Source organism: Dermacentor andersoni, chromosome 3 (genome assembly GCF_023375885.2).
Source record: "Dermacentor andersoni chromosome 3, qqDerAnde1_hic_scaffold, whole genome shotgun sequence".
NCBI lineage: Eukaryota > Metazoa > Arthropoda > Arachnida > Ixodida > Ixodidae > Dermacentor > Dermacentor andersoni.
Window position 1 is genome coordinate 1005781 of NC_092816.1, and position 26503 is coordinate 1032283.

A 26503-nucleotide genomic window follows, 5' to 3' on the forward strand; every position below is an offset into this window, starting at 1 on the left:
TCCCACCAACGTGGACTTGTTCAGGGCACTTGAGATGGTGGCCGCTGCATGGGTTGCGACGTGTCTGGCTATTGCAAAATGTTTTAAGCATACCGGCTTCATCGCCACTTGGCAGGCATAATGCGCTGATCCAGTGGCAATGAAGGAACATTTTGCCAAAGGCACACTCGGTGACAGTGCTGCCGGCGCAGTGCCACAACCACTGATCAATGCATGGGGCAAACTCTGTGCCGCAGAAAACGAAGTTCCAGATGGCCTCAATGCCACCACCGCATTCGCTTGTGCGAATGAAGACATCATGCGCAAGGAAACGACCGACGAAGCCATAATAAGTAACTTGCGTGAAGCGGACGATGCCAAGGACCACCAAAGAGCAAAACATCAAAAGAAGAACGATATGTTAGACACCTCTGACACAATTAGTTCGTTTTTCAGTGAGCACGACTACGACATGGACCACTTTTTGTAGTGTGAAGGCAGAGCTGTCAAGTTGCTGCAAGGCAAGGCTTGGCAAAGTAAGCTTACCAACTTTTGGAAAAAATTTGTCTTGCAAGCCATTTTTCTGTCTTTTCAGTCTCATTCTCGTGCCAATGAAATTCTCGTAAAAGTGCACTGTTTTGCTTTGCCCATTCATTTTGTTATTGCAGGTTTTGGCTGTATTGCAATGCTAGTGCTTAGAAAATAAAGTCAACAGTACTCCACACAAGGCGCTGCCATGCATCTGCAATTTTGTGAATTCGTGGTGGAGTTTTCAAACAGTGTTGCATCTCAACACCACAAACGTGTCAATTGGACGTTTGCCACAAGCAAACACCCGCCCATTTATCCGCACCTGTACAGACATCAATGCAGCGTGGACACCGACTCTGGACGGGTCCCAAAAAAGGTCATCACCTCATTACCTGGCAGCTTGAGCTAAGGATGAAAAGGGGATAAACGACGACGAAAATCTGGGAGTTGCAGTTAAGTAGACGTCTGCCACGAGGCAACCCTTCACCAATCCACCAGCGCCTATCCAGAGGTCAACACAGCGTGAACACCGACTCTTGACGGGTCCCAAAAAAGGCCATCACCCCCCCATCACCTAGTAGCTCGAGCTGAGGATGAAAAGGGGGGCCCGAGCCAAGGCTACCAAACAACGACGACGACCTTGCATTCGCAGGTTGCTTTCTTGCCACATATTCCAAACCATCGGGCTTTGGAGGTGGAGTTACTGCGGAGTGTTGCGAGCATGGGTGTTGTATCGTTGTGTCGTCACACACTTTGAAAGAATACAAATTGGCCTTCTGAAGTCCCGGCAAGGCTTTGAACTCGGTTTGCTATCGAGGCTGCCGTACGTGTGGACATCGGCCAACGCTGTCCAAGGGTATGCCGATGAGCTTACTGACTGCATTTTATGTAAGTAGTCTACCAAGAGCATTCTGGTTTAAGCAGCATTGTCAGCTAAACACCATTCAATATCTGTGGAACAATTTCTGTTGATATTTTGCTGTCAGTGTTGTTGTCTACTAAAATGTATTTGAACAACCTCATCCAATGCCTACTAAAATCGCATGGATCTAGAGGGGCATCTATCTCTGGTAAAATGGCAACACTGGGTAGGGCTACCTGCTCATTTCAACATCGCGTGCGCTGTGTGTTCCATCCAATGCAGCTACGACCTGTGTGAGGATGCTCAATTTGTACACTAACGTGGCGGCTGTTTGGGCATGTTGGTAAAACATGACAAAGGCTTCAAGTGCACAACCACATGAGGATGGCGAAAGAATACCGCCTTCTTTCACTGCCCTCAACTGGTAGTGCTTAAAGCTGCTGTTGTTACTTTCTACAGCCCTTGCTATGTTTCTTTTTTTTTTAAGAAACGGATGAGAGGGTGCTTTCTTCACTGTTCACTAGATGGGTGAGAACTAAGATAGCCTAACTTCTTGATTACTGGTTCTGGACTTGCAATGGCAGTACTACCGCAGGAGGAAGGCAAAAACAAATACGATCTTAAATTTGAAAAATACTTGACAGAAATTCACATTTTCTTTCTGCTTCAATTCCAAAACTGGATGCACGAAGGGCATTGCCCATGTGACGCTTCCCAACTCGTTTGGTTTCAAGGCTGACTGCAGCACTAGTGCATGATGACAAGTCGGATGCCTCATCTAAGTGAAATCACGAGAGCAATAGAATTAGCATGGGCAGCGCTTCCAGTGCTGCCCCATTTAGGAATCCGATATAAGAGGAAGAAGGCGGAGCTCTGGAGAGATTTACAAAGTTGCCCAAATTGCTGTAGCCCACTGTGGTGCCCTGCTACAATACTGCCAAGGCAAAAAGGGCCTTAAACCAGTAATTAAAAAGCATTTTAAAGATTTTATCAGCAAGCAGACTGCAACAGCCACTTGACCCCCTAGTGTCTGGTGTGCTGAAGGGATAAAAGTACTGGAGAAAGCATCTTCACATCAGTTTATTTTAAAAAGTTCTGTTTCCATTCTGTATGTTAGTGTTTTGTTTCACTATGAATGCACCACACTGTTTCAACTTTCTTTTTGGTCACTTCACACTTTTTTATATGCCCTCTGCTGTATTTATAAATAAAAAGGCCTCCTCCAGTGCACCTCCATAATATTGAACAAGAAGATGTATACCAGAAATTATTGTTTCCTGAGCGTGCCATCAGCCGCACAGTGAAGACTGCCGACATGGGCCGACAGACGCAAGCACACCACCTGTTAGTCACCCTGGGAAAAGAAAACCCTGCCCACACATGCATTTGCAATTCATTTACCTGGTTATGCGCCTCTTATCTAGAAAGCTTGGGGACCCTTTGCGGCGCGGAATGGAGGGACTACGTGCGTACGACCTCGAGCGAGACGACGCAGACCTCGAGCAAGACCTGCAGGTGAAAAGGCTTGCATCATGAGAGGCCTTCCCGTCACTTGCTTGCGTTGCTCATTAGAAAGCAAGAAATGGTTGCAGTGGCATTTGTGTCCCTCATTAAAGGCGGCACCTTGCTGTTCACTACTCATGCTAGTACAGGATAGGTGCATGGGTTTGAAACAGTAACACTGTACTAGCAGCAAGATGTTATACTGGTTAGTAAGGTATGTTAGCATGAAAGTCAATGCGCAAAAAAGAAGCGAGAAGCATGGGCACACATTCCAGCAGCCAAAGTTATTCTAGATGTGAGCCAGTTAGATTGCAGAAGAAAGGACAGTTACACACAGAAGACAGTTCCCCAGGGCAAGGCTCAAATTGCTATGCCACCGGTGGCCGCTTGTGGCGGCTGGTGGCCCGAGGAGAGCATACGTGTCACTGGTGATGACAAAGCAAGCCACGGTGAGGCATGTGCAATGAGCGGGCATGCTTAGCACTGATGCTGCCATGTGCCACACCTTGACAGTCGATACTCTCTCTGCATGATACAGGCTTTTTATGACGGCACGGCCCGGGCCGTGATCAGGCTCATCATGTAGACTTGCTCCATGTGTGGTTTGTTGTACAATAAAGCCTTGCTATAGCAAAGCTGAAAGTGGCACCAAATCATGTGTCTTGTCTACACCTTGGGAGCTGTCTAAATACAGTGGAATCACATTAATTCAAACTTCCCGCTAGTTCAAACTGCCACTATGGTCCTGTCTCCATCCTGTGTATTGTAATGCACAAGAACACCGGGTAGTTAAAACTTGTGTTTGTTAGCACGAGATAATTTGAACAGACCACCTGACTACGGTTCTGCCAGCAGCGCACATGCCCACACAGCTGGCAGACCCAGCAGTGCACCGACTGCTGTTGCTGCTGCAAAGACTGCGAGCACAGAAGTACAGCCTCTGAAAAAGTTTCCTCCCCTACTCGATAATTCAATTTTCCTCAAATAGAAGAAATGTTTAATGGCAACAGAAACTTCGGATGCCGTAAGATGTCTGTCTGTTTTCTGGACTGATGCATAAGCGCTACGTTAAAAAAATAGTGGCCAAGAACAAGGCTGTCACTGCTCAACTTTTGGGGCAAAGGTACGATATCTGCACTTCGTGACAATGTGCGCTGAGCCGCGCGACTGATGAATGCAAAATGCACCCGTGGCCTCAGCCACTGTCAGACATTGCCCATATATAAAACTGTGGTCAATATCGAGAACAAGTAGGTGTTCTTCCAATGAAGAGAAACGTAGAACAAATTTCTGTAAACGAATTTTCCATGCTGCTGCAGTTGTGAAAAAGAATCAAATTAATTTTACTGTCAGAGTTTTTTTTTTTGGACTGCCAGAATATTTTGACATTTTTGTGCCCTCAACCATGCTTGAAAAATTACTCAGCAGCTGTAAATGTTTGCAGCTTCTCTTTCAACAGGATGCACAAGTATTGTATCACACTGTGTTCTGTCTGAGTGCTTCCATTCAGTGCTTGATTTCGAGCTGTTTAATTCAAATTAATTTTCAGGCCCCTTTGTGTTGTAATTATCAAGGCTCGGCTGTACATGGGAAAGAAGAAATGGTTTGTTCAGCATTCAGTCAACAATATTGGCGAGGCAAATTAACATCTGCTATGTGCTATGAGAGTACTGTCTTTTAGTTAGCCCATCAATATTTTTTAAAGATTACCAAAAATTCGAAAAAGAAAAGATACTTGATAACAAAGAGACATCACACTTGTGTAAACTGTGTCAAGTACAGGGACACTGTCTGACCTGCTTTGTCAAGCTGTGGGAAGCTATTCAATGTCCCACTGCTCGCTTCATCTTAAGCAACTACATTTTTGTGCTGTTGGAATTCGTCAAATGAAAGATGGCGATGCACCATCTGATACCTTTGCCTGCTTCATTTTCTTTACTATCATGCCATGCGCTGTTAAAACCACAATCTAGAGTATCTCCTCGCCATAGCCAAACAAAAGCTCGTGTAAACAGTTATCTATGAACACTTAATTTTTCCCCAGCACAATAGTGCTGTGCAATGCCCTCCCTGATCACATAGTTTCATGCACAGACTTATTCACTTTGCATAACTTCCTCACTCCTGAACAGGTGTATCACATACAACTTGAAAGCATGTCTAACACTACATTCCTGAATATTTTGTTAATTCCGGTTTATTATTATTTGTTCTTTGTGACAGGATGTGAACTTCTTGCCTTTAATATTTGCCATCAACTGCTGTTTTACTCTGTATTTACCTTGAATGTACATTTACTTTTAATAAAAAATTGTTTTGGTTTGTTTTGGTTTCTTGTCGTAGCTGTTGTAATCGCTCATTTTTGTTAAATTTTCCATTCTGTAATCATCCTTTGTTTATATGTCTCTATGTCCCCCCCTTATGTATTGCTGTTGGGCCCTTAGGAAGGAAATAAACGAAAAAAAGGTTTAACCTGTATGACCTTCCACAGTGCTGCAAAGTCTAAAGCCAGTGTACTTTTTTTTATAAAATGTATCACTTTAACACAAACCTATATCATCTTTTTCTCTCCATGCTACATTTCATTTTGAGGCTGATGTACGCACGAGTAACACCAACAGCAAGTTCACACAGTTTGTCCCAAAAACAAGCACAGACTGAAACACAGCTTCCACTGCCACGGATACCCATGTGTTCGAGGCTGCCGTTTCTTTTATGTAATACTGTTGTTTTGTTTATAAGTAACTTGTATTGTGTACACTTTGCTGCTCTTTATATTGACGCATTTGTAATCCCCGCTCCTCCCTGTAATGCCTCAGTCCAGAGAGCGAGTGAATGACAGTATCACCACTCGTGCATCTACCACAGGAGGTGTGCATCCACTGGGTGCAGAATTTCGGGACTGCAAAGAGGAAATGTGCAGCTCTCCCCGAGCTCACCTCGAGCTGTAACTCCGGCTGCTGTAGGAGTGCGAGCGACTCCGCTCGCGAGATCGTGTCTGCCTGTGCTCCGGGCTTGGGGATCTGCTGATTGTTCAGAAGGAAATGTGCGGTCGGGTGGGGGAAGAGGGCAAGAGGCCAATTAACACCCACTCACGAGCTGCCTGCACAGCACGCCCCTAGTGGCGCCACAGCAAGCGGGCAGCACTGCACACGCTGTCCATGCACGTACACATACGAGCCCTTCTGGCCATTATCAGACAACTGTCCACTAATAGTGTTTCGAGCCAAAATTATGCTAAAGCAAGCACGAGACCCTCCGGTTCTTGGTGCTGCGTGCCGCTACAAGAACTGCAGGCACAGTGCAACAGAACAACAACACGCCTGAAGCATCGTGCATGGTTTGCCCCAGCAGGCACTCGTCCATGGCTAGTCCTTGGTCAAGCACACACCCCTGCTTACGCTGTTTCACCACACCTCAAACAAGTGACAGCTAGGCACTTTTCAAGAAAACAATGTGTGATACCTGAAAAAATAAAGACAACGCCTCTCAGAAGCACAGGCAAGACATTCAACGGGCTGCTCCTGAAATGACCACGGCTTCAGATGTCAAAACCTGGACTGTGATCATTTCAACTTGAATGAAAAGCATCACATCGAGTTCTTCTCAAGCAATTTTAGTGATGGAATGACCTTCACAACATCCCAAAAGGTATCCTCGCCTTGCACAGCGTGGGTACATGTGCAACACGGGTTGTTGTGGCACACAGTTCACCTTGCTGCATCAGTTGCTGGCCATGTGAAAAGGACTGCCTTTACGAGAATGAACGACCGATGACACTGCTCATGCTAAGTGGCGTGTGATACTGGGTGTCACATGAGTCTCTCACGTAGGTTTTCTTCAATATCAGTGTGTACTTTAACAACCAATTTGCACCCAATAAAACAATTTGTGCTTTTTACAACTTCTTTGTAACAGGGTACAACTGTATACCACTAATTTTTAAACAGGACTTTTGTAAAATACTAACAGCTTCAGGTATGCTGTAAACTACAGTTGAACCCATCTATAGTGACACCAGTTTTAACCATGTCGAATAAGTTGATGCACCTTCAAGTTTTGCATGCATTGTATGGTAAAATAAACAGCTTACTACAATGCTTCCATGTTGCATTATCGGTTCCAACAATTATATCTGGCTACCAAGTGCGTGCGCCAAAAGGAAAAGGAATGTAAAATTCTTGAAAACAAAAAGAAACGTAAGCCGGTTTGTCGCACCCTCCTTTGTGTTGCATACCTCACACCGCTTGCCTTCGCATCACCTACAAAAATAAATAAATAAAAGAGGGAGCTACACCAGCCTTTGTGCCCCTCCATCACACCTCTCGGAGGGAAGGAAGGAAGACTCAAGATTTAATTGTTGCAGCCAATAATCTAGCATGGGAACATGGTAGTAAGTGCTTTATTTTACCATAGAACACACAAAAAATACCACACTGACGGGCTGCTTATTGCTACATCATCCAAGTAAAAAAAAAAAAATTGTTCATGCTATAAATGCATTAGATTGTATTTCTTTCTGCATAATTATGTGTTTGAATGTTTGTTCTCCCTGCTTTTTTCATGCAACCTGGATATAACAATTGGATTTTCTTGGCACTCGAATAATGTTATAAGTGGGTTCAACAGTGCAATCTGTCTCACAATATGTTTGGCAGCGAGGTAGTGGCTACAGTGGGTATCAGCCAATCAGGAGCGCAATCATGCAAATTGTGCAAATCATGCAAATGTGTTCCTCTGCCGTGCAGCGTCGTCTGCTCTCTAAAACACAGGCGGTGTGAAAGTGCTCTGCCAAAGGCAAACTTCACCCTCACCTCGACAGATAAAACGTGAGGTAGCTAAAAAGATACCTTTGCATCCAGTCAACGCTTTTCGACAAATTTACAAACCGTGACTCGCATCAGTGCTACATAAATCTTTGCCACATAAGGCTGTGATGCAGATATACTTTACTCTTCTATTTGCCATAACTAACATTCCAAAACAATTTGCTTCATGCTTTTGTACCACTGCACAAGCAAGTAGCAAGCACCGTGGTGTTCATGCCAAACTTGTCACAGCAGCGTTCACCTTTTATTAAAGCTAAGCTCGGCTGCATTGCCAAATTTCACAAAACAACGGGCTTACTGCCTCCATCTGAAGAGGAGATGGCTGGTTTTCTGCAAGACTGTTCTGTTCGTTACGAGGAATGACACCATGCTACTGCACACAAATACATACATAGCCTGTGCTGCTAGTTGAAGTACATACTAACCGAAAAAAGGTGTGATTCAACTGTAAGAGCCTCCGCGCGTTATTACGCACAGCACCCAGGCAACACTAGCCTGCCATATCCAGTGTTCACAAAAAAGAAGTTTCTGTGGCATTCTTTTTTGAAAGGCACATCCCCATGAGCGATACGGCAACTCGCCACACGCCGTTTTGCAGCTCGCAGACCACCGGCTGACAGCGGTCTCGCTGGCAAAAGGCGAGGTCTGCCTGTCGCACAGTACAGAGGATCTGCCTGCGGCACAGCGACGTGGGCACTCGGCGACAGAGGAGTGGCCGCGGCTGCGCTCACTGCCGCTGATCACTCGCCCCCGATATTGTCACTAGGCCTTTTCCGGCTCACTTGGAATCTGCAGCGAACGGCGCTTCAGAACGAATCACCGACGTTTCCAAGCAGCAATGTTTTGTTACTGTTGTCACCGCTTTACCCTCTCATCGCAATAATTTCACACGAAGAAGAAGACATGTTGATATTTGGGGTGCCGCCAGCTGTGATTCGAGCATGAGCGAGCCACGATTCGCTGTCCGCCATCGGTAGCCATGTACTGCAGCTGACCTTGACTTGTATCGGAACTCTCATTACGGCTAAACGTTTGACCGTGGACTTCAAGCAGAATGTTGCAAACTTTTTTTTGCGACAGAGTCGGAGGAGTCTATCGATGGTTTTCAGTGATGAACAGCACTAATAAATCTTTGGCTCAATAAAGTTCACGTTATATAAAATTTTAAATCCATGCCCACTGCATTTTTTTTCTAGCGGGAAAGTTCTGTTGTCGCCATCTTGAATTTTGGTGCGGTTCCGGGATAGCCCCCCCCCCCCACCGACACACACATACTTTTCCGGTAATTTCAACGTGTGTTATCATTTTTGTGGCTTCAGCAAGCTAACGTTTACGCTCCCTGAATTCGGCCTAGGTCAGCAGCTTCTTTCGGCGGGGTAGTTTGCCGTGCCCACTTGGCCAGAATAATTACGGCAGAAGAAGCCGATGCAAATCGAGCTGGTGAGGCCCAAACAGCCCAAGACATGCTTTGTTGTTTTCTTATAGAGCAATGTTTTAAGACAGCGACAAGAAACCAAAACGATATTGAGCTGGTGGGCAACACTGGAACACAGTGCCGCCAGACCAAGACATGATGCTCACTTCACACCACTTACAGTGTACGGCGATGCATTTAGGTTATCCCCTAATAAAAGCATGCAGTGCACGCTTCCAACAGCACTGCCCCACACATGCCTTGAAACACACAGATGAAGATGCTTATCGCAATAAGGTTGGTTGCGATAGCTATGAACTCAATGTGTGACGACATGCGAAATCTGCAGCCACAGGAAGAGGAAACTGAGCATTTAGGGCCACCATGGCACAATAAAGGCTTGTGAAGACAGGGGCCTGGCCTTGTAACTTCACCGACTGGCACCCGCCACACAGAAGTGATGACGATGGAAACCGAACCACTATGACGAGGACTGCGTCGACACTAATGACATACTACTGACGAGGCCAAAAAGAAAACTATCGAATCGGAGCATAGCCGGAAGCAGACAAGAGCAATGGGAGAAATGGGCAATGGGTCTTACAAGAAGTTGACGAGCGTGACTATTTACAACATTTTTAGTGCCATTTACAGTTCCAATTAGCTCTTCCAATTTTTAGTTCCAAATTTGGTTCCAATTAACAAGTTTATTTTTTTAAAATATAATCTGTGCAAAACTAACAGACTTTGAGGCGCTTGTCCCATTTAAGCAATTTCCGTTTACCGAGATTCTCGTGTAATGCGCTCGCTGGCATGATGTTGTTAGCTTGACGGAAGGTAGCAGCCATTATTTTCACAAATAAAGAAAACAACGTAACAAGGTTGGCTCCTAAAATAAATGAAAAATATTCGCACCATTCTCATGCACGTATCCATGCAAAATCACCCTTGTGCTGAAATGTTGTGTTTTTACTGTTACAGTGAACACTAAATGACACAAACAGAAATGTGTGTGGAACCACATGGTGATCCTGCACCGTGCTGGCACTCATAGTAGCGTAACTTGATTAAGTAAAATATCTTGTATTTCACAAAGAATTGATAAAGAAGTAAAAGGTACTACTGTACGCAGATAAGTGGTGAAGTAGAGTCACAACTAGCTGATTTAACTTGGCTGCACTTCACTCACGAGAAGAAGAAAAATTGCGTTCGGTGCGTTCAGCTTGTTCCGCCGGCCGCCATGTTTGTTTTGGTGCCCTGCACTGTTACAGCGGCAGCTGCCTGTTTCTTGACCTCTTATCATATCGCAGCAAACGTGAGATGAAAAAAATTATTTTTCTTTTCGTTAACCAGCGTAATAATTGCACCCCTGAATTTGCATAAATTTTTTTTACTAAATGTACAATCATTATGCAAGTAAATACGGTACAAAGAGGTTCAAGTGTACATAATATTTGCCTGCGTCAGACACCTTAACAGATCACGTTTGCACAACTACAGTCAAATCTCGACATAACGAATCACGCGGGACTGCCGAAAATCGATCGTTATTTTGAAATATCGTAATGAAAACCTTGCGGTTATAAGTCAGTGGACAAACCTAGGAATGAAAATGATGTACCTTGGCAGTAGACGCGGGTGCAGACAAGCATACTCTCAAATAAAATGTTTCATTCACTTCAAAGCTAATTTATTTGAAGAAATAAGTGATTTTCTTCTGGCGCATGCAGCATGCAAGACCAATTATGAGTGCGTCTACATCTTCCACTTTGTGCAATACCTTATCGGGTACGTCATTGCACCAACGGATGAAAGTGCGGACTTTGTTCATGTGTACTAAAACATCAATGTTCGACACGATTTCATCTTCTGTGTTCGGTGACCCACAGTCACCTTCCATTGGGTCGTCATCGTCACTGGAGACGTCACAAACACGGTTAACAATTTCTTCAGTTGTCAGGTCCGTCGCCGTTAGTGCTGCGCTGTCGCTCTCCACGTAGTCGCCGAAGGAAAAGACTGCGTGCAGCAGTTCCGCAACCTCGGTCCACAGGTCTCCTGGGTTGTTGTCGGTCACCTCCAGGTCATATCCAGGATAGCTGCACAGGCACTTCCAAGCTGCACAGGCACAAGTTCTGCTTTTCGCCAGCAGTTGCTAATGGTGGACGCCTTCAAGTTCCACCAAGCTCTCCTGTGAGAATTTGCACTGTCTGAAGAATATTGATTGTAGTCGGTTGCTTCAGGCAGAGGTTGATAATCAACCGCTGCACAAGGCGCTTACGAAATTCTGTTTTCACGCTCTTTATAATGCACTGGTCTAGGGGTTAGAGCAAGGACGTGTTGTTTGGCGGCAGAAACTCTAAGCGAATGTGCATCAAGCGAACATTCACAATGTGAGCAGAGCAGTTGTTGACAACCAGTAGAGAATCTTTGGTCATCCCTCCTCATTTGGTTGTCAAGTTTGATGAGCCACTCGGAAAATAGGAAAAGGAAAAGGTCATCCAGGCTCATCTGTTGGCGTCGTAGTCATATGGTAACAACATGATGTTTTTCATGCAGCGAGGCTTCGCGTACTCGCCGATGATAAGCGGTTTAATTTTCTTTGTGCCTGTTGCATTGCAGCAGAGCAGGACTGTCACGCGAAGATGCGACTTCTTCCCTCCTTTGCATTGCTGCCCTCTGAAGTGCATTGTCCAGTCTGGCAAGAGCTGATAAGAACATGCGGTCTCATCTGCATTTAAAATATCGTCTTCAGAGTACGATTCAGCCACCTCTAGAAAACAATAATTGCGCTAGGAATCTGCGCCTTCACTGTCCACAGCCTTTTCCCTTGCCCGAGACTACCTGCGAAGTTATTCCGTTCCTTTGGCGGAAAAAAAAAAGCCAACTCGCACTACTGAACTCGGTTATTTCAAGTGCATCGGCACATTCACTGGCCTTTTCTTGGAGCCTTGGGCCAGATACGGGAATGTTTTGCAGTCTGGCATTTTTGAAGCACGTGAGAACAGCTTGGTTCACATTTTGAGTTTCCCAGACGCAGCTGTTTTCTCGTAGGAGCGAGTTGCAATTCCCGGTGAAGCTTGACAATCTTGTCTCGGTCTTTTAAAATGGTTGCGACGGTCGATGGGGCAATGCCATGCTGTCTGCACACATCAATTTACTTTTTCCCTGCATCGATTTCCTGCAATTTGTTCAATTTGTCCTGCAGAGAAAACTGCTTTGGCTTCTTCTTGGTGCAGTCATCCAGCTGCATTCATCGCTGGATTTCACGCGAACATCGCCAAATGTTTGTCGTGAAGTTCTTGGTGAAGTTTGTGGTGAAGCAGCTGGCACTCGACATGGTGATGATGATAGCTACTATGACATAACGATAATGATAGCTACTGCACTCATGGTTTCTGTCTCAAGCGAGAGTTGCAGCGCTGTTACTTTTAGTCGAATTCGTAATACTGATGCTTCTCGGTCATAAAGGAGAAAATAAACTACATGCATTATTCTGAAGTATGCGCTATATTGAAATTCGTAGTTCTGAAATATTTTTACATTGAAAATATAGGCAATCTGGCGGGGATCTTTAAGATATTCGTAAATTTGAGAAATTCGTTAATGTGGGGTTCCTAGTAACGAAATTTGACTGTATATCTATTTTGGTGTAAAGTTATTAAGTTACCACAGAAATTTTCAGGAACTTTTGCAAAAGAAATGTATGGCCCTAAATTAAAATTCTGCTTAATAAGTAGCATTCATCTTGCTCCTTCATATGCCGGCTAGTCCTTCCTACGGGCACTAACAGCAAAGATTAATTGGGAAAGGTGTGCCACAATGCAGAAACTCACTTGCGGTACGAGTTGTAGGATGGGGAGCGCGAGTCCCTGTGGCGGCGGTGTGGTGAATTCCAAGGGGAGTGCCTCGGGCGACCCTTGCTTCGGGACCTGTGGCAAGGGAGCACAGAGGGGCCACGATGTGCAACAGAGGTGTTCTGAGCAGGCAAAAGGCTGCACAAACAGCTTCAGGGGCCCTGACCTTCTCGTATACACATGAGGCAACCCCAGCAGTAGTTTACGAACAATGTAAATGCAAATGACAAAGATTTGAAAACACTGAAATGGGTAACAGACAGATAGACAAGACGCTGCCAAATATAAAGAGCATCAACAAAACGTGTGCAGAGCAACTATAGAAATGAATTTCTTATCTCATTCAGCGTAAGACTACAGATATCAGTGTTCTGTTCATGGTGCAATTTGTTTAGTATTGAAAGCGAAATATGATTAAACATTTGAGATCCATAATTTGTCCAAATTTTTTTACTAAACATGGTTCAGGATGGCGAGTACAGTACGCCGGGCAGTTCTCTCTTAATTGCGCTAGCTTTTATAATGAGTTGTACTTATTAGTCTGACACTTTCCTGTCCGCGCCTATACTCATCGACAATATGTTGTCGATGGTTTACACTTAATGGACAGCTAGCGCCATCCAGCACATAAAAGAGCCATTTTTCAAGTTTCACTTTTGTGTTTCCTTTCTTTCACCACGGGGGGGATCTTTAAAGTGCCTTTTAATCGCGCTTGACGAGCGCTCGTGGTTTCCGACATGGTGCCGACGTTGCGCGCAGCTGCTCCTCGGAAACGGCGAATTTTAACGGATTCCGATGAGTCTGCATCAGAATTTTGTGATGGTGGTAGCAGCGGAGACTCGGGAGATGATTTTGATTCATCCGACTTCAGTAAGGACGGTTAAAGTGTGTCACGTATCCCCGGAACGTTGACAGGTATCCGCCGGTAAGTTCCGTTTTCTACTCCGAACCATTTCATTGCGGCCGCAATTAGACCTCAAGCCATCCGGTGCGTCCTAAAGGTCACTGTTCTTATCTGCAGGGTGTCAACGTCGTTTGGACAAGACCGCTTGTCAGCGGCAGCAAGAAGAGTGGAGTTTTGTGCGAGAAGACGGCCGGGAGTTGACCTCGGCATTGTGCTCCACAGTGCCGCACAGCACTTCGTAAGAGCCGTAGACTTCTGCACGCTGTTCTTCACGGCAGAAATGATTGCAGAGATATGCAACATGACTGATAAATATGTGTGGATGCATATTTTGGAGAAGCAGTCATACAGTGAGAGAGACGAATCATGGAAAGAAGTGACTCCTGATGAGACAAAGAAGTTTATCGAACCTCTCATTTACATAGGTATCGTACAAGTGCCGCACTTGCACTGCTACTGCAACACACGGAAATTATTTTCTGGTCTTCTTCTGCCTTCGGTAATGCCAAGAAAGCGTTGCTTGCATTCCTCAGTGTGTCTGACCCTGAGAAGACAACTGCCGCATCCCATGGCAAGCTGCAGCGCGTAGCTTCGCTGCTGAAGCACATCAATGCCTCATCCGCTGACGAGAGGATGGTAAAGTCCAAAGGCAGATCCGGAATTCGACAGTACATGCGGGACAAAGTTATGAAATGGAGATATAAATGGTGGGTTTTGGCGGACTCCAAATCTGGTTACACTGTTCAATTCAGTGTATGCACGGGAAAGCGCGAAGCACCAAGTGCACGTGGGCTGCCATTCGATGTCGTGACGCAGCTGGCAGAGAACTATCTGGATCAAGGATACATAATTTATGTGGACAACTTTTACACATCGACATCCTTGTTTATACACTTGTTGGAGAGCAAGATGCTTGCTTGTGGCACAATGCGCAAAGATTGTCGGGGCTTTTCAACCAAGCTGAAGGGCCCTCAATGGGTAAAAAAAGCAAGGAGAGATGTTCAGTGGCTACGGGATCAGGACATTCTATACTTACAATGGAAGGGTAAGCGTGTTGTTCACATGATGTCGACAGCCCACACAGCTAACAAATTCGTACTTGCGAAGTACAGAACGAAATAGAACAATAAGTGGGAAGAAGTATCCGTGAAAAAATCGATGCTGATTGACAAGTACAGTGTGGGCATGCTCGGCGTCGATTAATCTGACCAGCTAATTGGGACCTACAATGTTCTGATGAAGTGCATGCGCTGGTGGAAAATGCTGTTTTTCCACTGTATATTGTGGGAGATATGGGGTTCTCCTCCGTACTCTTGGGACAAAGGAACGACAACACAGTAGTGCAAACAATCACAAGGGCATTTATTGCACCTTTCATAGATCAATGCCTGCTAGCCGAGTTGCTATCCACAAAACATGCCGATGGGCGCGGGACAAATCTAGAAGTCCGACTCACCGCGACCGCATAGCGAGCGAATATGTTCGCCCCATGCTGGATCCCAACGCCTGGTCGTTCGCGTGTCCGGTCACGCCAACAGTGGCGCGTTCCAAGGCGGCCACGCGAGACGGTCTCGCAGAAGCGTGGGTCGGCGCACACGCAGCACGACACGTCTGTCCCGCTTGCTGTCTCAAACCCAAGGGAGAAGCCTTTGTCTTTCCCGCACCCAAGTAACCCCGCAGCGGCGCAACACTCGCGCCATCCCTCGCACGGCGCTTCAACCACTCCGACTGCCGCGGGCGAAGCCGCCCTGCAGGAGACGAGCTATGCGGGAAAACTAGATCTCAGGGGAGGCGTGAGAGTCATGCATCCCCACAATATATATTGCTGTTGTAAACAGCTTTATTCTATTTGATGAGCACCGGCGGCAGCATGCCGAAGTGCCGGAAGCGTCAAGAGGTTCCTGCTTCGATCAGTTCGCATTCAGGCTTGAACTGGTGGAGCAGCTCCAAGGACGTGATGAGCAAAACATCCAGACCCCACGGCTCCTCCCGCTGTTCCCGCTACAAGTGCCCCTAAGGATCAACAGCACAAGCCCCAGAAGCTACAAAGACGCAGGAACTGCAAATGGTGCTATCAAGAATGGAAAGTTGAACAAAAGAAGAACGTTTTCTGCAAGACATGCTCCGCAAACTAGTGCTTCACCACATCATGCAACTGCTTTGTACGATGGCATGACAGCCACTAGGGCTAACATTTTCCTTTGTATAAAAATAACTTGTACAGATAGTTCATATTTGCAGGAATGTTGCATACAGCCTTTTCCTTCAAAATGTATATCTTGAAATTTTTTTGTGTTGTCTTGATGCAAAGCAGCATCGACTTTTTTACGGAGTTTTCTTGTCTTTGTTACACATTTCTTTATTAAGTAATTTTTTTCAAAGAACTGTTCATAAATGTTTGCTTGCAAATAATACCATTAGAAAGCACATTCCTCTTTCTACAAATTGATACTATACATTCTAATATCAAGCATTTGGTGTAGCAGTAAAAGAATTGTTTACTAGACCACCCAAAAACAGCTAATTTTCCTGCGGACAGAAAAGTGGCAAAAGAATGGCAGAGTTTGTAATCATACTTAGATCTGAATAATTCAGTAATGCACGCGCTGTATGGAGCCGTGTGCACAATTCTCTTCTGTAAAACTGCCAGTCTTCGCATGTTTTCTGCAGTAGTTGTGGCTCATAGGAGAATTCCAAAATTGAGTAAAGAGGAAAAAGCAACTCGTACAAAATTAAGTTTGCTGATTTGAGAAGATAAAGAAAGTGACAATGTATAATACCAGTAATTTGCAATAAATTTATAATTGTCTAGTTAATTTGCTCATTTCAGCTCATATTCTTTGTAAAATATACGCCCAAAACCTTGAAGGACTTCACTATACTTCAGTGGCGTAATTATTGAGCATGATAGGCATTAGTTCTAGGTGTATGTTGTGGGGATGAAAAAATATAGCTTTGGAGACATTTATAACAAGAGTTGCAATGTGCCTACTTACTAAGGTCCTCCAAAGCTTTATTGGCATTCATAATGGTAACAGCACGAACAAGACGACGACGGAATTAAAAGACACACGACAAGTGCTGTTTACTGAAACATACCTCAGGTACATAAGCGACACGGGCGATCAAATCGTCGATCGAGGAATGCACAATCAGGCCACATGTATACAGGGTATCTGTTACTGTATCAAACTATCTAGGTACGTTGATTGCTGCTGAGAAAGCGCGATCGAAGGCTGGCTAATGCACCACGTGCCCTTTTGCTCAATGTTGGTTTCTTCCACGACTAATCTGGTGGATGCATCAGTATGCTTCAACAAAATTGTTGTCTCTTTGAGCAGAGCCTGACATTGCCAGCAATGGGCAGGCACATGTGCATAATCGTTCTTGTCCAAGGACAATTCATGCTAAGTCTTACATTGATGCACCGGCTGGTTTGCCCTATGTACACTCGCCCACACTTGAGCGGGAAAGAGTATGCCACATTCGTAGTGCAGCCTACATACTTATTAACATGTTTCCCTTTGCACCTTGCGTTAGAATTTCGTTCTGCTCCACTTTCTCGTCTTTCGACCACCGGACAAATAGCACTCAATTTTCCAGGGGAAAAAAGACAACCTGCACCCCATGACAACCTGCAACGTTCTTCAGGCCATGAGACAGGCGATGTGCATAGGGTACAACTACCACATTCTTCTTCCTGCTCTTTCCTTCGGCCTCCTGCCTCCTTGAGTTTTTTACGCATTTAATCAACTTCTCAGAGCTGCCCGTTACTATGCTACCCGGTTACCAAGCTCCCTCCAGCCTGACCACCTGATATGCGAAGGCATCACCTAATGCATGCCCACATGTTTTTACCAGGACGGCACGAAGTACAGAAATGCAAATGGCATGTTTTACAACTTTAGAATGACCTGAGGTGAAGTTCAACAGGGGCTGGCAGAAGGGGGAAATATTCCCAACAGGCATGATCGTCTAAAAAATGTAGTCTAGGGTCACGGTATTGCAGAACGACAAAGCTGAGCTAGTTGGTAAGGATTCATTATGCAAAAAAGAGAAAGACCATTCCTGAGCTTGTGCAGATGAGTTTTGTGTCTTTTTTCTTTTTCGCCTCAGTGCTCCCTTCAGTTGATAGTCAGCGTTCGTGTTGTCCCCTTCTTTACTCGTGTCCTGTCTGCACACCTCACCTCTTTTTTGCATAAGGTATTGTAGTTCATCCTTTTTTGGTCCGAGGTGAACCTCAAACCCTGACCAAGCTCACTAAAAAGACCCATTATTTCGTCCACCTTGTTGGTAGAGTTGTCTCTGTCAATTAAAACCAAAAAATCATCAACATATCTGAACATCTTGATGGCTATCCCAGAAAGACGCTGGTCTAATGCCACATCCACCTGCGCCAAGAAAATGCTACTCAATATGGGAGCCACCTTGGATCCAATACAAATACCAGCCTTTTGTATGAAAAGCAAGTCATTCCATCCAATCATTGTTGACCTCAGGTAACATGCCAAAAGTTCAAGGAAACTTTCAACAATAACACCACATTTTCCGACAGACCGCATTTCACCATTCTGCCCCATAATGCATGCCTTGACACTGCACATTAATTGGTTGTGAGGCAAAGAATAACAAAGAACCTCTATGTCCACACTAAAAGCGACACACCTTCCTGGATTATTTGACGAGAGGTATTCTACAACGCTTTAAGAATTTGGGCTGACCAGGGGATCGATCAGTTTTAGCGAGGCAAGGTGGTCTTGTAAAAACGTGGAAACTTCGCTTTGCCAAGTGTTCCTTCCAGTTACGATGACCCAAAACGGTATTGCCAGTTTGTGGGTCTTCACAGAGAAGAATACCTTTAACCCTTTCGCTGTCGGACCTTTCTAGCCGTGACGCACCCCCAGTGTCGGCTTGGTTTCAGGGAACGAGCATAACAGGGAATGTACATAGCAACTTATTTTTGATTATGATTGGTATACAAATAACATAGTCAATGCAATATGCACATTTCAGTGTTCTGCTGCTGTTGTTAGTAAACATCATCATCATCATCAGCCGGACTATGACATCCATTCAACATCCGAATCTGACGATGCGGAACCCATCTTTTCCTTGCATGAGACGCTGTCCGAGTCCAAATCCAAGCTCGGCTCGTATTCTGAATCGGAAGAGCCACCGCTCCAATGAGCAGACGAAGGTCCCGCACGCCTCAGCTATCCGAAAGTTACCGCGCACAGGAAGGATGCGCTTTCAGTCGCCAGCACAACGGAGAGAAATGGGACGTTGTGTGATCAAGACAGAGGGAGATGGAAAAAGGCTAAAACAAAGTTCGAAGGGCTTTACGTTTACTGCTGCAAGTCAGAAGCGAGGGTGCGGCAAGAGAGCGAAAGCAGCAATCGAGTCACCCTTTTCGGAGAGGCAACGGCGCGTGCACCTGAACTTGACGCACCGTAGCAGACACACCAACAGAAGAAAAATAAGAACCTTCAAACCAGCGGAGATGGCAGAACAACCCTTGAACCCATAACCACACGCGCGCGACGCATGATCCAGCGAACACGGAGCCACCGCGCCACTCAGAGAAGAGAAAGGGGGGAGTGGCAGTCGCACCGTACTCTTCAATACATGCACTAACACAGGTCGGGGTGGGTGAAAATACGAACTTGCAGAAAGAGTCAACAGATGGCGTGGCCCATTTAGGAGCGCCAGCTTTGCGCTCAGGCGCGAAATTTTGAACGCACGATAGAGAACGTACCGGTACGTCAGTGACACTGTGGGGGGGGGGGGGGGGAAGCGCGATGACGTACCGGTACGTCCGTGACAGCGAAAGGGTTAACTGTCCTTCTTTTGCTTTCTTAAGATGCTTGTAAAGGCCTTCTAGGCTGAAAGCATCAAGAAGCACCACTGGCTTTTCCTTCACTTTGGCTACATTATCTTTCACTTCTTTAGAGTTCTTACGAATAGCCAAACTTGCCTTTTCCTGTTAAACCCCTTTAGGTATCACCACAAAAGAACCTTCTTTGTCTGAAACAGCGACCCTTAATCCACTGTTAACTAGACAGTCCACAGTTTTATCCAAGTGGGCTTTACCGCCTTTAGTTTTAGTCCTGAAGCACACATCAATGCAATCAGCGCTCATCCTGTGTCCTTTCACTCCATCATCGTCTTGTTCGCGCTGTTACCATTATGAATGTATACCAACTTGCCCAACTTTCCACTTTAATACAGTTTACTGGCATGGTGTACACTGAGCCTGTGCTGGGAGTGCTATCAAACAGAAGGGTGATACCATTAGCATAAATTATATGCTTGGCATGCTCCTTAACATGGGTTATTTCAAAGACACTTTTACTGTTTGAAATATTTGAACACCCAAAATTGCTATTGTCGGTTTTTTAAGTCAGCTCCGCCGCAGTACAGCTGTGTTATGCGGCGAAGCATACAGAATGTATTGCGGCGAAGCATATTTGTGCAGCGACGCTTATCAAACATGGGGACACTGTCATATGGGGCAAGTGCTAGTGGCTATGGCTATCCGACACCAACATCTCAGGTACCCCCGATTGTGTTGCTACTTCATGCATTTGGACAACACCCGCTGCCAGGTGGAAATCTCTCTGTCTGCTACTAACTTGACTAAGTACCTAAAAACACGGTTTCCAAAGTACAAATTTGACTAAGTAACAACCTTGGCAATGTTTTTAGACCCTTGCCCTGAAGTAGTTGAGTGCCACTGGATGCTTCAATGGCAAACTGGATTAAAAACCTGGCTTTATAAGAAGCAACAAAAAAAATTGGACACCAAGGAACCCAGATATGTCTTCAGGAACAAAAGCTTCTGAAGAGGCTCCTTCCACGTCAGCGCTGTCGATGATAAGTTCATCAACGAGCAGCAATGTTCACTGCAACAAGCACAGTTTTAAATGCATGTGCCCGATGAAATAAAATAAGATCCGTGTGAGTGGTGGTGCAAGCCAACGGTTGGCTCAGCAGGCGAAGAGATGCCGGGCATTAAAGTGTCTCATCAGGAGCTCTTTATGGAAGGAATGTGGAAATGCAGGAAGGTGTCTCTGCTCTGCGGACGTGTCGAGGAGCTATCCTTCCGTCGTGACGCAAGCAACTGAAATTATGATACTGTCAAGCGAAAGTGTTGTACCAGAGAATTTTGTTGAACACCAAGCATAATTTTCCTGTGGGTTATTTGCTGTGCAATAAACTTGCTTTTTTATTTCACACCTCTGGGTGGCGAAAAAGAATGCATTTTTGCAAGACCAACAGTATTCATAGCAGAAAAATATTTGATTCAATTCACTCATTGTTTTCAGTATTCGAATTCGCTTTGAAGTTGACAATTTCATATTTGCACACCCCTAGTTATTTCTAGTCATTTCATTTATATAGAGGGTAAAAAGAAAGGGGCCAAGTATGCTCCTCCGAGAAACCCCTCATCTAATCGGCTTTGTTTATCGCAGTGCTAACTCTTGTAATCATCACCAACTGGTAGTGGTGCTGTAAGTAGGATTTAATTAACAAATGAGTTGGGCCTCGAATATCGTAATAATCTAGCTTACTTAGTAATACATTAGGTTAATTACCTAAAACCCCTTTCAAAAATCAAGAGAAAGGCCAAGCAACACATTTTTGCGTTCCTGGTGTCACGGATGCAGCCCTGGGATGCTATGCTTGGCACTACAGTCATACTCAACCATCCAATGTTCGTTATGTTCGTTCATGGAGATGTGCGAGAATCGAGGTGCCTTCCCGCGCCTCGTCCTCCAGCTTGCGCATTTGCGCTTAGCTAGATCTCCCAAGAATCGCCACCCCAGTGGCAACATGACAGATATGACTAGCATGCCAGAGCTAATTTTCCCCGCAAACCGTGTTTTTCTCCCCCCCCCCCCCCCCCCCCCTCACTCTAGCTCTGTGCTGCCGAGCACTTCATTGACGCAGCAGATGCTCACAGGCACACAAAGAGTTGGTTACGTGGGACTTCTGCTCCCGCAACTTCTTGTTCCCACACTTGGTGGACTGCTACCCAGTTAGCCCTAGCACAGCAACTGCCCATACCTAATCAGTCTCGCAGTGAGCCTTTGCCCGTGAGTGCCGCACCGTGCCGTATCTCGGGTTATTAAACCCGTGTTTGTTGGCAATCTGTCTCCAGAGTCTTCTCCAAGCTGTGTCAGAGAGTCGAGGAACCTTGACGTATAGAAAATTGGCCCAAAATTCAAATTTTCAATTTTTATTTTCCGCATTCCTGACGTGTTTCTGTGCCTATCTCCAAAATTTGGTTACAAAACACCGCGTAGTTCTTCAGTTATCGTGATCTAAATATGCGAATCCGCAAGCGTTACCCGTTATATTGGGGACAAATCGCGCCCGACTTTTTATGTGCATAACTCGACAACTACGCGCTCTGCCAGCGCCATTTGGGTATCATTCGAAAGCTCACATTTCTGGCTTTATTCGACGGTAGGCAACCTTGTGGGCACTGCGGTCACGAAATAAACAACAGAAAAAGCAATTCGCCGCACACTATTATTAGCTAATTTCAGCATGTGACCAAGATGGCGAATTACGATTGGCTACAAGGACCATGAGTACTCAAACGACGAAAACAGCCGCCATTTTGTCTTAGTCTCACGACTGCGACGCTGGATATGCCAGAGGTCCGACAAAGTTTCGTTTCATGAATTGTTACGGGCGGATACGTACGAGATGCAATAAACTTACGAAAGTGATTCCGTCATCGCAGTCGGCACATGATGCCCACCAGCTCGCCGCTGCAGTCGTACCACTGCCGAACGTCGATGCCTCACTGATTTGCCGGATCACGCATATTCGTATGCCAGTTACACTCGCATAAGAATTGAACATGGCTGTTGTAACTGAACAGGAAGTGAATAAGGTAAGATAAGAGCACATGAGAAAGCTGCACTCGACAAGATTGCATCTACGACAGCCACAGAGCAAAAGATTCGGTGTTTTGTTGAAGATCCAACTGCCGATAGCGCAACAGCCTTGGTCGCAAAGCCCGCTACTCCGTACATTGTCGTCAGACTTGCAGCAGTGAATAATCTTCTTGGCGTTTCCTCGTGTAATGCTCACGATGGTTCTGCGTAGCTGGCGCGGAGCGGTCAGAATTACGGTCTCGCTACTAAACTGACTGTGGTTTGTGAGATCTGCGGTGAAGCTGCATCAGAACGGAGCTTGTGAGAAATTGAGGGCCTGAAAATGTGTAATCCTTTTGAAGTGAACATACTCGCAGTGCATGCTATATCGTCGACCGGCAACGGCCAAATGGCTATGAATTATACCTAGTGCCTTCGTATGGCTTTTGGTGCCGTTTTCTTCCCACTTTATTTCATCATCATCATCATCAGCCTAGCTATGCCCACTGCAGGGCAAAGGCCTCTCCCATACTTCTCCAACTACCCCGGTCATGTGATAATTGTGGCCATGTTGTCCCTGCAAACTTCTTAATCTTATCTGCCCACCTAACTTTCTGCCGCCCCCTGCTCTTTCAATACATCAGTTGTGAAATGTTTTGTTTTCTCAAAACCACAATTTTGATGATGCCGTATTGGAGGTGCATTATCCCTGCTTCTACTCGTGCTATCACTGTAATTCTTTATTTTCCAGAAAGGCAAAGCTGTGTAGAGTGCAAATAAGCAAGATAACGTTGAATTTATTAGAAAATTTTGTTAATATGTTTCTTTCTTTGGAATTTGGCAGAATTTAGATGGATTTCTCTCACCGAAGTTTGCCATGCTCTCATTTGATATAAAATTGGCTTAGAACACCATACTTGCTTATTTGCACTCTTTGTTAGTTCCACATTATTTTTGTATATGCCGATATTTAGTATGCCATGTATAGTTTGGCAGATAGCTCCCCTCCAAGCTGAATTTCTTCAATTTCTGGAAAGTTAGTTACTCTGCAAGAAAACTGGATGTATATTTAAAACTAGCACATTGAAATACATAAACTCAGCAAGTTTCATCAAAATCAACGAAGAATTAAAAATCCCCCCTTAAGCCTTCGCAGGAAATTCCAACCTGACTCGTCCTCTCACGTGTGCACAACCCCAGCGGCTCCAATAGCGGCTGCATCTGTCTTAGAGGCGCTTAGGAACTTGTTGAGCACACTTCATCGCCTTTTAAAACGCCCGTATGAAATGCCTCCTTTTTAAATGCTTGCCCTAAAGTTATCCTAAAATTGCTTCTGTGATGGAATATGATAGGAAACCAAAACCAAAACTGCATTCCCAACAACCCACCATCGTAGCCAGCCTGGCCAACGTCATTGCCATCCCGAAGTGGCAACCACAGATGGCGGTGATATAACGAGTTCTCGTATAGCACATAGACAGCGATATGCGACTTTCATTCCATTAGGAAAGCACTTTCAAAGGAAAAGTAGTTTTACATGCCAAGTCAACAAGTTACACCATGCGTTCTTGACGTTCCCGAGAATTGTATGCATCACGGGACGAACTAGTTAAGCAGTGAGTCCTAATGTGGGCCACAATCCCATTTGAGATTGTTGTGGAGTCGTTTGATAAATGCAGAATATCAAATGAGTTACGGATGCCACGGAGGACAACATATGATTCTTCACAGACAGCGATAAAGTGCTGTCTGAGTGTGATGACGATGGACCAAGTAAATAAATGTCCATTCTGTGAAGGTGGAGTTTGCTGGTTTCTTCTTATTATTACCAGAACCGGAAGCACGCTGCATTTCTCTTACTAAAATGTGAGGCGCATGCTTCATTTCTACTTTGTTTGGGAACTCTAATGGAAGTGTTATGCTACTTCTCTACCTTGAACCCATAAAAAGTGGGTGCACGTTTGATTTGCGGGAGAATCGGGGCAAATACTGCCACATGGATCGGTGGCATGTTTTGGTGTTTTTTCTGCCTCTTCAGAAGCGTAGACTGTGGGGCCAGTTGGTGCATCACCTTTGCAGGATTTGGCTGCTTTTCTGATGCCTTCCAATCCATGTCGGCGAGGAGGGCCACTGCCCTGGACTTCACCTTAGAAGGGTCGGTGTCCTCCAGCCTGAAGTGAGCGTCTGTTCTGTCCACTCTATTTCTTCGCGCCTGTATTTCCGCTCAATGACACTGCTTTCTGCCTCTTGTTTAATTCTGCGGTATTCGTATTCGATGTCGAGGTTCGAGTGTAGTGTCGCTTTGCTGGCACTAAACATTTCCTGTGGCATGAGTATCTGTAAACACTGAGTGAAAGAAGTGATTGTGGCCCCACAGGAGCACACCTGCAGATGTGTGTGGCGTTGATACATGTCGAATGTGGGAGCAAATGGAAGTTAGGTAGTGCAGCGCCTTTACATGGAGATTTTCAACGGGACATTACAACTGTTTCATGTAAACAATAATCTGACTTGGCCGGGTTTGATATACCTGGGATCGACTGTATTACTGAGCGTTTTATTGATGGCATTCATCTGGCTGCAATCCAGCAATCGTGGTTGCCGTACTGGTGCATTGCCCTTGTTTTTGGGGACAAGAAGGAATGGTAAGAATGTGTGGGCCGCCATATTTGAGGCAACGGCCACTGTGGGAAGGTCAGCCTGGCCCTTTTCAATCACAGTCCACTTTGCTAGGTTGCTTTCATCAAAATTTCAATGCTCACGCATGCCATACAGAAGGGTTTCTTCCAAAAGCGGACAGCTAAGCAAAGCTCAATTCGCAATGCGTTCCCGTGTGATCTGCGAGGGCTTACCTGGAGCGTGAATGGGAGGCCAGTTGAGGTGCTGGTCGAGAGGCGTGCCCGTTGGGCTGCTTGGGTGGAGATGGTGGAGCAGCCTCCTCCTGAGGGCGTTCCTTGGGAGGCTTACTTGACGCAGGGGGCCTTGGTGGGCTGCGCATAAAAACAACCTTAGCATGCTGCACTTGCTTTCAGGGTGGTACCCTTGCCTGTCACGAGGCTGGTCACTGTTGTGCTCCTTGCTCGTCTTCTCCTTGTTAGGCTTACTCGGCTTGGCCTTGACTGCTTCCTTGGGGCGGCGATCACCACTTCGGGCAGATTTGTTGGGCCTGTGAGCAAACAATGTGTCGCTTGGCTGATGTGCCCATGTTCATGGGCAACGCGAACAAGTGCTGTCATTACTCATTTTGCCACTTCATGCATGCGATTGGGGCAGCACCATCTCTGGCAGCCAGTTACGCCACAGTTCAGAATCACTGTACCGTGTTTTTATTCATAAAGGTGCTTTACATGACACTGTTTTTGCATTTCATTTGACAATGACAGCGCTCATTAATGACAGAGCTCACAAACTACTCGAGCTGTTTGCATACTTGCTTGCCCACTGGTGACCAAAGGAAAACAGTCAACATTGCCTGCGAGAGACTCATTTCTCCCGTAATTTGTTCGTGTGCGGTGCCTATTCTCATTTGAAAACACACTGATTGCAGCTGGGTTATTCCATGCCAAACGTGCTATCCAAAAACTCTACCCTCTCCGATTTGTTCTTAAGAAATTGTGGGCATTTACTAGGTTAAAAGTGGTCTTACCAAAATGTTAAGTGCAAAAAAAAAAAAGAAATTCTGTCTGCCCAAGTGCCATTTTAATTTTACCCTTAAAACATAGTGAAAGAAAATAAAATA

General features: G+C 45.4%; 1 protein-coding gene across 15 annotated transcripts in view; it reads right to left on the reverse strand.

Annotated features, from left to right (window-relative positions):
- Srrm234 (Serine-arginine repetitive matrix 2/3/4) overlaps positions 1-26503 on the reverse strand; it is a 285071-nt gene that overhangs the window by 56173 nt on the left and 202395 nt on the right. For 10 of the 15 annotated variants that reach the window (XM_055065695.2, XM_055065691.2, XM_055065692.2 and 7 more), the window contains 5 exons: positions 25805-25930; positions 25617-25754; positions 12952-13047; positions 5815-5901; positions 2774-2881 (listed from right to left, as the gene is read on the reverse strand). In XM_055065695.2, the coding sequence (XP_054921670.1) occupies positions 2774-2881; positions 5815-5901; positions 12952-13047; positions 25617-25754; positions 25805-25930 (555 nt within the window). The remainder of the gene's footprint in view (positions 1-2773; positions 2882-5814; positions 5902-12951; positions 13048-25616; positions 25755-25804; positions 25931-26503) is intronic. The other 5 variants (XM_055065690.2, XM_055065689.2, XM_055065693.2 and 2 more) reach the window with 5 other exon arrangements.